Genomic DNA, 10,087 nt, shown 5'->3' with positions numbered 1-10,087 from the left:
TTTCATTTAAGTTATATTAATAACTTAAAATTGTTTTTAAAGATCAGAGTTGATTACTTGGGAGGAAACACCAGTTATGGTAATATTTTTTCAAATGTTCTTTTAGATAAGGTTGAGATAACTATAAAGCCAAGACCCTAGAGGCGAGCACTGGGGGTGAGTGTCCCCACCCTAGCTCTCAGAAAAGGGTCAGGACAAGCTGCCAGGGTGCAGGTGGGCTCAGGTATAGCAATTTTCAGGTACTGATGATGCTTCATACTCCCACCTTTCCTAATCATCATTTTCAAGCCTGGGCTATATTGTAGCTCTGAGTTTTTAATTCCCATTTTCATATTCTCTGAAGGATGGTTAGCATGAGATTCTGTTTCTTCTCTCAAAGGGTTGGCCCATTACCATTTAAAATAGCAGAAAGCCCGTATTTATTTACATTTTGATGCTATTCATGCTTTTATTTCCTTAGCACACTGTCTACTCTGTCCCCCTCAGTTTTGCTTCCAGGCAGAATCTATCTTATCTGACATTGCAAAGCAGTTAACATTGATTCTGGTGAATGGCCTGCTTTGATTTTTGCTACAGGGAGATTTTAGCACAAATTCACATATATTGTTTTCTCAACAAATAGCAAAATATGTTCCACCTTCATTGTGCTGGGTGTGCCTAGCCTGCTATTTTGTAACTCAATGTCTCATCTCTTTTATTTGCTTTCTCTGTCACTGTCGATCTTTTCCTAATACTTCATCCTTTATGCAGACTCTTTCCTTGGAGCCGAATTTGGCAGTGGAGTTTGCCTAACTAATGGGGACCATATGCTCTGCAATTACATTCCCAAACAACATTCAGATTTGTTAGCAAATATTGGAGAAGGCAAGTTGAGAAACTGGAGTGCAAAGTCTGTCAATGATTGGCACATTCTGACAAGTTAGCCTGCATTTGCTGACCCCTGTGAATCAGTTCTGGTTTAGGCTAGTAATGGCTTAGGTAGAACCAAGGTGGGTTTTTTTTTTCGAATTATCAATTGATTGTTGATTGTTCTCCAAATGCTCAGCAGCTCTCTTATGTGTTCCCAATGGCATAGTATAGTTTTTCCTGTAGATCGATTTTTTAATACAAGACCTGTTATTTGTTGACTCCATCCCTCCCCAGAATGGAGGCTAGGGTTCTGGTCTTACTCACTGTTGTCTCCCCAGCTCCCAGTAGAGGCCTATGGACATAATAGCTGTTCAGTAAATATTTGACTGATAAACAAATGAGACAATCTCTAGAATGCATAAAATGCCACCACAGTCAATCCATTACAGACATGTAACTTAGATGGGTTTTTACACTCTCCAGCTCTTTATCTTTCACCGTGGGGCAAGGTGAATCAAACCTTTAGCAGCTTGTTCTGGGTTCTGATAAGCTAAACACAGGCAGAGTGAACATTAATTCACAGTATAGATATGAAGGAAGAGTAACTGGCTTGGAAGTAGGGGACTGAGAAGAGAAATTCTCATGGGTCTATCTTTAAGAGACTTCATGTCAAGTGTCCTCTCTGACCAGGATGCGGCCATGTAGAGATTCTTGGGGACCATGTCTGTAGACAGAGACCCTTCCCCCCACACTCTGTCCACTGTAGTCTTACAATGGGGCAGGCAGCCTGTGACAGTTTCCTTGGGGATGTGGTGACTATTTGCACTGAAATTGAGAAAGGCAAGCTCATTGAAACTGTCGTCATCAGGCAGAGCTAAAGCAGTCTTGACAGAAGGTAGGATCTTTGCTGCCCCTACCCCACTTTCCAGTGATCAGATGAGGGCTACAGAAACACAAGGAATACTCATGTTTTAGAACACAAATACATAAATTTTTAATCTGCGAAAAATACAAAATGAAACCATGTACAAGTTATGTACAAACCCTTTTTACAAGACAAGAGAGTTATCACTGGTTGTTACAGATGACAGAGTTGGTAGATCATTTCAGAGCACCAGCATTTATTCTCTCCCCCAAATTCCTGTTAGGTCATAGCAACTTGACATTATCAAACTCATAATCATAATTCCAACAACTCCAAACTTTGAAAGAAGATGAACAAATCCACGCTCTTTTTTCCTTCATGAACATGGAGGCTGACCACTGTGAAAGTGTACTTATTTTTTGTTCCCTGGAGAAATGTGAAGTGCAGGTTTGGCGGTGAGTAGGGGGTAAGTTTCTTTTCAACATCTGGGTGGTGGGATGTGGGCCAGAGGTTTCAGGCAGGATGTGATTGTGCCACCTGGGAATGGAACATTTTTAATTAGGACTTCCAGGCAGGCAGACCTTGGTTTACGTTTCAAACATTGCAGTTCTGGTCAAAAGTGTCTCAGGCTGCCGCTAAACGGAAGAAAGGGAACTAGCTGCAGTGTTTCAGTTGAGTGTAGGAAGTGGGGCTCCAGCAACCTTGTTGGCTGGGCTTCCTGGCCTACTGGCCGCCTTCTCACACTGACCCCGAATCCCATGTGGGGAAAGCTCTGGTTTGCTCTGGCCGACACATGTCAGTACTTTGTGTACATTTCTATTCAAGAATCTGAACAGCCTGGCCAGTAATGCTTCCTAAGGCAAACACACTAGAGATTTTTGCCATCACTTATGTCCCTGTTCTGCTTTATAGCAAGGTAGCAGAGATGAAATACAGAGATCCTCAAGGGATAAACAAACCAAAGGAAACCTTTAAGAATGGAAATCTATCTAGAAATGAAGGTCAGCTTTCTCTGGCACCAACACCCCTTCTCTTTGTGTTGCTTTGTTGGAAAAAAAACGACTAAGCAAGGTGATTGTAAAGTAGGAATGATGAAACCAGTGCTGTCCTGATCGTGGGAGATAAGTGGTGGTATGATATGAACAAGGTGGTGAAAAAACAGGCCCACATTAAGAACTTTCTTTTGATTCATTCCTTCCTAGAAAATATGCCCATGACCCATAAGGGTTGTCGAACATCTATGTCTCAAGATGTCTAAAATGAAACTGTCTACCCTAAGCCAGGTTCCATGACAAGTTATGGCAGTAAACCAAATAATTAGAGCCTTGTCTTGGCCCAGTGAGTCCTTGTATTTCAGTCACTATTTCTAATAGACCCTCTACCTTCAGTCTCCAAGATGGCCCATCCCCTCCAGAGTTCTCTCTTACTTTCCTTTTCATAGCTACAAATGCTTCTTTATCCCTTAAATCCAGGCTAGGTCCCCTCACATCTTCTGCCAGTTACTCTTCTGTATCTGCTCTTCTTCTTTGGAGAACTCAGTCATATTCCCCACTTCACAAGGAGTTCTATGAGTCTGGCTTTTAACCTTACAACATTCATTTTTCCCACTCCTTTACCTACAATGCCTTGTCTGGATAGGTCTCCAATTATTCCTTTTTGGATGAATTCAGTAAAACACTTCTCAGATACTCATATCTATTGGCTCATCTTCTTGTCTTTTCTTATTTCTCCACCTGGTTATACTCTGAGGTACAAATTCAGTGTTCCATTCAAAACTCCATTTTTCCAGAACCACAATCATTGCTTCAACAATAAGCTCACACACTAGTCCCTAGAACTCCAACTAGTTTGCATCACTGTTGTGATGCATTACACTTATTGGGAGAGGGGTGTTTCCCATACTGAGTTGCTTTTACTCGGAGTGGGCACCCTTGAGCACTCCAAGCTACTGAGAAGGACTTTGCCTTTGTTTACACTCTATAACAACTTCAAGGACAAATTAATATCTCAAAACTTTCAACCAGAGCTAAGTGCACATTGATTTTCATCACTATTTGTTGAAAACTTCCAGTAATTTTCTATGACTTTTAAAATCAGGCCTCAATTCTTAGCTTGACCCTAAACAATATCTGCTTTCTGTTTCTTTCCATGAATGCTCATATTAATTTTCTTTAGCTCCCCTATAAGAATATGAAGAAAATTATCACCATAGACAAAGTGGCTGATGTCTTGAAATCACATCCTTACCAATGTATTATGATCCATTAAGTCTCTTCCTCCCTGGAAAACCTCCATCCTTCACAATTATCCAATTACCTATTTTTATCAAAATACCTTCCAATTTTACCAAGAATTTTATTTCTCTGAATAATTCCTAACCCATCTAATTTAATAGCAATCTTTTCTTCTTCCTAAGTTCCAACTCTTGAAACCATAAACAAGACTCTGGCTGGTGATATCTGAAATGTTTTTAATATTCTTTTTCAACTTCTTGATATCTGACCTGCCTTTTGATACAATATTGGACCTCATTAAAAATGAGGCAAAAGAGAAAGTTCTGGTATAGAGATTCTAACCCAAAATTCCTTTCCACATAGGCTGTGATATGGGACCTTACAAATGCTTTAGAGAAAAACAGGCGCTCACTTTGGATTTCTTTCTCTTTGTAAATTTTCCAAGCAAGTTTATTGTAGGAATGGAAAATTGCACTTTGAACTTTCTTGGCCAAAAATAAAAAAGAAGTTAAGATTACTTCAAATTCTCTTATTTGGGGACAGATTTTTTCTTTTTAGGGAACCATACCCACACTCAGGGATTCTGGCTCTGTCCTCAGGGATCACTCCTGGTGGACCCTATGGTCCCCTATAATTCAAGGGACTGTATGGGATACCAGGCACTAAACCTGCATAGGCTGCATGCAAGGCTTTCTACTGTACTATCTCTGCAGCCTTACTTGGGGAGGGGAGGAACTACTAAAAAAATTACCAAGTAATATTACATGGGCAACAACCACCAAAAAAAAAAAAACCAAACAACCAAAACTCCACTCAGACAACCAATATGGTCATGCTGTATAAACTCTCTGGAAATTATCATTACAACAATTTCATGAGTAAATTCAAAGACCCAATTTACTTCCTTGATCAATAATGGGATTAAAATGTTATAAAAAGTAAAAGGAAAGATGTGAAACATTTGAGTGGAGAGTAGGAGACAGAAATGTTATTTACTAGGTGAGTTCTAAGTGAATTCTCTTTTGTTTTTTAAAGAGGATGGATGAGCCCGGAGCTTATAAGTGAAAGCCCTTTCAAAGGCTATTGTGATTGGTGATTTAACCATTCTTCCAAAAGCAGCAACTAGGGACAGAATTGAAAATAGACCATAGGGACAGAAGAGAAAGAAGATAAATTCTGCATTGGATCTCTATTTCCAATTTGAATGATTTTACTTACTATCCTATGAATAAGGTGGCCAATATCCCCGTGAATTGTTTTGGTATTCTTTTACTCCCTTTTCCTATATTTCTCCCTTTGTCTCTTCCTTACTAACTCCCTAACCTGAAGCTCTCTTTGACAAAAAAAGAATATTTATCAATAAAAATAAGATTTATGAATGTAATTATCAAATAGATAGCACACTGAAAGGAAAATATCAGATTCATAGAACACAGGAAATGAAAGGAGAAGTTAGCACAATTGTTTCTTAAAACCCGGGCCTATGTGTAGAAAAAAAGAATCATGTAGCTACAGGAATTGGGGATCAGGACCTCTAAATACTGAAAATTGGAGATATGATATAAAAGGATTGACTGAATCTAGTCTTGAACAAAGAAAAAGGAGAGAAAGTGAGGAGTTTCAGAAAAAAAAAACAGCTTTTTTTCTGATCAAATCTGCTCAATGTGGTTTACATAATTTGGAATTTGGGGATTGTGATTTGAACGTAAAGATTTCAACTTATTAATTACAGAAGTGAATTTGACTGGTACATGTGCAGAGCAGAAAATGTACACTGTGTTTAGGAATGCTGTTTGGGTGACACAGTATGAAGGCCCATGAGTGTGGAACTGGACAAGATTGTTTCCAAGGGCCATGCTCCCACTCTAATTTGGGTCATATCCTCTCAGATCTGATAGGGGCCTTGGAGTCACTTGAGTGAATCACTCTCATTTTTCAAATGAGGTCACTAAGACGGTGAATTTAAAGAACATTTCCAAAGTGCATAACTAGTTATTTGCAGATGTAGCTTTTGAATCCTCATACTAACAATAGAACAATGTTGGACTTTTCCATCATTCAGTAGAAAAATCTAACACTAGCCAAACAGTTTTAATTTCATGTTTATTTAAAGTCTTCTTAAGTTTTGTAGAAAGCACACCATAAGGTATTGCAACATTTGGGAAGAGCTTCTGGGGGTTTCTTTATGTGCCTTATCACAATAACTTTTATTTAAGGTATTCTATATTGGTTCAAAGTGAACTTTTAAAATAGAAAACTGCTCAGACAAAAGTAAATGCTTTATTAATGAGAAAGATGATGATGGTAGTGATGGATTTATAAATAGTTGCTTTTTGCTTTTCTGAGCCTGACTCTGAAAGCACTCAAGGGTTAGTAGTTTGGGAAAATGGCTTTTTTAGAACATTAAATTGGGATGGGATATCAAAATGTCATGATACAAACTATATCAATGATGGTCAATATTGATCTATGCTGAACTTAGGCAGAAAGATGGTTCTGTCACACTGGATAGGAGGGGAATTCCTCAGGTCTTTGAGCTTAAAGAACAGAAACAAGTCAAGAAGCTTTGACATTATCTGACATCTGTTGATCATCTTACAAATTTTATTTGTTTCCATTTCACTTTCAACCTACCAGTCTCCAGTTTTGTCTAGTAGGGCCTTCAATCAGTCATTGTAGCTACCACTTAAAATAAAGAATTGACTTAATATTTTTGGCCAAGAGAAATTTATTGCAAAAACAAACTACCATGAGTTTTCTTCTCTAAATTAGAAGAAGACCTATTCCTGACAATTAGAGAGTTTTGTTTTTTGTTTTTTATGAGGACACCTTCCTCTATAGGAATCCATCTTAGACATTATGATTAAAAATAAAAGTTTTGATTCAAATCTCTAATTATTATGGACAAGGAGTTTCCACTCCTGCTTCCAGTCTGCCTTGGCAAGTCAAGATGGGGAAAACCAAGCAAAGGTATTGGAACACTCTGCACTGTGGTCTAAGTTCCTTTAACAGAAGAGGATTTAGGTGACTGCCATCGCCTGCCAGTGGAGACCAAGAGATGACTAATCTATAAATGGTCATCAGAAACAAGGATGAAAGAAAGCACACTAAGTTTCATGAAGGAAAGAAGAGTGTGGATTGGTGTGAAAGTGCTAAGGTCATCCGAATGCAAAGTCATGATAAAGAAGTAGGCTGGGCTTTCTATTCAGTCCCCACAAATCCATTCACTTCAGTTGGAAACCAGAAAATGTTTATAAGCCTGAATACAGACTGCTGACATCATTTTAGTCTGCTGAGTAGACTAGTAATTGGTTATAAATAGTTTTTTAACAATCCAATTGGACATACATTAAATTCACAATACTTTTATAGAACTAATTCTACAAAATGTGACAACAGGATACCACAGTCTGACAAGTTCACTTCAGGACAGCGCCTACAAGGTGGAAGCACAACTACATTGACTCTGCAGGGAGTTGGCAGAGGTGAAGGTCGTTTCGCCTACATTTGTAATTGGAGTACTTGGTGAACATGATTCCGGGGTGAATTCCGTATTTGGCTCTGATCTGATTTGCACTAACACACTAGTTACCACAGGGCCATAGCCTAAAAAACCAATGGACTAAATGTCATGGGACTTTGTGGAGCTATTTTAGTTAGTTTGGTTTCTTCAAGTGTTCACAATTTACATTTTTAAGGAAGTAAAAATCAGTATCACATCCATGCTTTCCCAGAGACCCTAATGAAGGTATCAGTGAGTGATAAATTTGAAGTGGAAAAACTTGCTAAATCATTTGGAGCATAACAGTTACTGGGACAATGGTACACTCAGCATGCAAGTGACAGTGAAGTTTTTAGACTTCATAATTGTGTCTAGTGGCTAGAAAAATCTCTTGACCATAGTTTGTGACCAATTCATTTGATTTCATTGCTGGTAGTTTTCAAAGGACTTTTCTAACAGCCTGTAGTAAGTGCATGTGTTGCTTTAGTTATGCTGTTTACATTGTTGTTTACATTATGACCTTACATTGTTATATCAAGTTTATGTGTTTTGTCCCAGCAACTAAGGGAAAGCCTGCAGAATGAAAATCTGGGGAAAAAATCACTGCCTTGGGAATGTCTAGCTTTGAAATAAAATTAAATGAAAGGAATCTATTGTCAGATCTCATTCATGGTTTAGTGAAATTATTCAATCGGTGTTTACAAATTTTCAAGCTGAAAGTTCTGAGATTTAGGGAGTGGGAAGAAAACCAACCAGACCCTACCAAAGCTGAAATTCCTCGATAGGGTGGTTTGGAGTGGTGAAATGGGAAGTAAAGCAGCATGGAGGTGTCCCCACCTCACAACAACAAACAGAGCCATGTCTGTATGCATCAGGCACTCAAATTCCATCTCCCAACTGTGCTCACAATCTTTTCCAGTTCTCATGAGCTAATCTGGTAAACCTGACCTAGCAATTGTAGAAAAGTTGCAAGAAAGGTCTTCCCTTTAACTCTATGACCAAAGGGATGAGAAATACAGAACAAAAACTAAAACTACAAAAATATGACTTTCAATTGTGAAAATAGATACATTTCCATTTATTAAGAGCTGGTGTCAACGCAGCTAAAATACACACCCATTCAGAAAATGCACCTGCCCCTTCCCTTTTTTTTTAAATTTACTAAAATACATGTTTACATCATTGAACCATTTAAAAATTGTTCTAATTCTTCATTTCCCTTAACTACAATTAATTGTGGAGGTGACCATCATTCTCCTCAAAAAAAAAGAGAGAAAGAAGAGAAACACGCACTAAGGAGTCTGGCCACAGATTTGTTTTGATTTTGCATTGTTTAGCTATAGGGAAGATAGTTGACAATGAAAAAAAAAGAAAAATATATTTTCTTTCTAATAAACAAAAATAATTTAAAATGCTAGAGGCTATACATGACTAGTCTTATATGTTCATTTATAAATGAAATAATTTTCTTTTCCAAAATACATGGAAGCAATATTCAAGGCAGACAAAGAGAAAGAGCCGTCTACTTTATTTTTCTTGCAATTCTTGCTTTATCCTAACGTTTTCACCAGTGATTCAGCATGTAAGAGGAAGAAAAGTCACGTCACCATTTATGAAGTTTGTCAGGCTTTAAAAAAATAGTCTGGTCTCCTGGGAGTCAACATTCATCTTCGACTTCTCTGATTGGTGGAATCAAGCTGCTTGTGGATTTATATTGGTTGATCTGGTTAGCCATGTGGGTACTCATGGGCTTGATTTGAATGTTTCTGGGATAGGCATTATCCGGTTCATCTGTAAACCATTTCTTTTCTGCTAAAGGGCAAAACGAATAGAGAACAAGAAGGAGAGATGAGAAGTTTAATTAGTCCTAGGGTAAAGCCTTTGGACAGTTCATTGAAAAATGCAAAAAGGTAATCGATAGAAGCTGACAGTGAATAATTGCTAAGAGAGACAGAGCAGTGTCTAGAGAACCCCAGTGTCTAAAACATACCTCTGTGGCCTATAGCCTGTGAAGAACCAATGGGACCTCAGGACCTAGAGGTACCCCGGGGAACTTCAGAGAACTAGAGCAGGCTTCAAACTCAACTTGGGCAATGTTCCCCTGGAGCTTTTTTAGTGTCCTGGGAAATTTTAGTTAGGATACAATGTTGAATAAATCAAATATTGGGTATGGACATTGCACCTGAGGAAAGCTTTATGCATCCACAAAAGCAGAAGAGACTTTTCTTACTTGTCTTTGTTTGTAAGGGACATACTTGGGGTGTAGCTCAACTATACCACTCCCAGGTTTCTTTCATAGCCAGTGCTGTGGCTTTAAAGTAGCTGTCACAAATTTAGCTGGTCAATGAAAGTAAAAATCAAAATAGCAGCTCATGTTTTAAAAAGATTTTTTTAATTACATAGGAAGAATTTGAAATGGCTTTTATTTCAAGAAAGAAAACTCTGTGTTGGTATAAAGTTATGAAAAGAATTCCCGGTGGCAATATCTTAACCCAAGCTGTCGGCAAGGGAGCTTGATGAAGCTGTGGCATTTCATTTTCACTCTAAGTACAGAAACAGCAGAGAGAGAATGCTTAGTTAGGGCATTTGGGGATTGGGGTGAGAATGGAAATGACCTGGCATCTTCTTAGTCATTTA

General features: G+C 38.2%; 1 protein-coding gene across 16 annotated transcripts in view; it reads right to left on the bottom strand.

The window, feature by feature from the left end:
- Positions 1 to 1,818: 1,818 nt before the first annotated feature.
- Positions 1,819 to 10,087, bottom strand: part of KCNMA1 (potassium calcium-activated channel subfamily M alpha 1) — a 767,652-nt gene continuing 759,383 nt past the window's right edge. For 9 of the 16 annotated variants that reach the window (XM_055131423.1, XM_055131426.1, XM_055131435.1 and 6 more), the window contains one exon: positions 1,819 to 9,262. In XM_055131423.1, the coding sequence (XP_054987398.1) occupies positions 9,108 to 9,262 (155 nt within the window). In that variant the 3' untranslated portion in view covers positions 1,819 to 9,107. The remainder of the gene's footprint in view (positions 9,263 to 10,087) is intronic. The other 7 variants (XM_055131433.1, XM_055131427.1, XM_055131436.1 and 4 more) reach the window with 1 other exon arrangement.

This window comes from Sorex araneus, chromosome 3, assembly GCF_027595985.1.
Source record: "Sorex araneus isolate mSorAra2 chromosome 3, mSorAra2.pri, whole genome shotgun sequence".
Classification (NCBI taxonomy): domain Eukaryota; kingdom Metazoa; phylum Chordata; class Mammalia; order Eulipotyphla; family Soricidae; genus Sorex; species Sorex araneus.
Note: the sequence above shows the minus strand (reverse complement) of the source record. Positions and strands in the feature narration are given on the sequence as shown.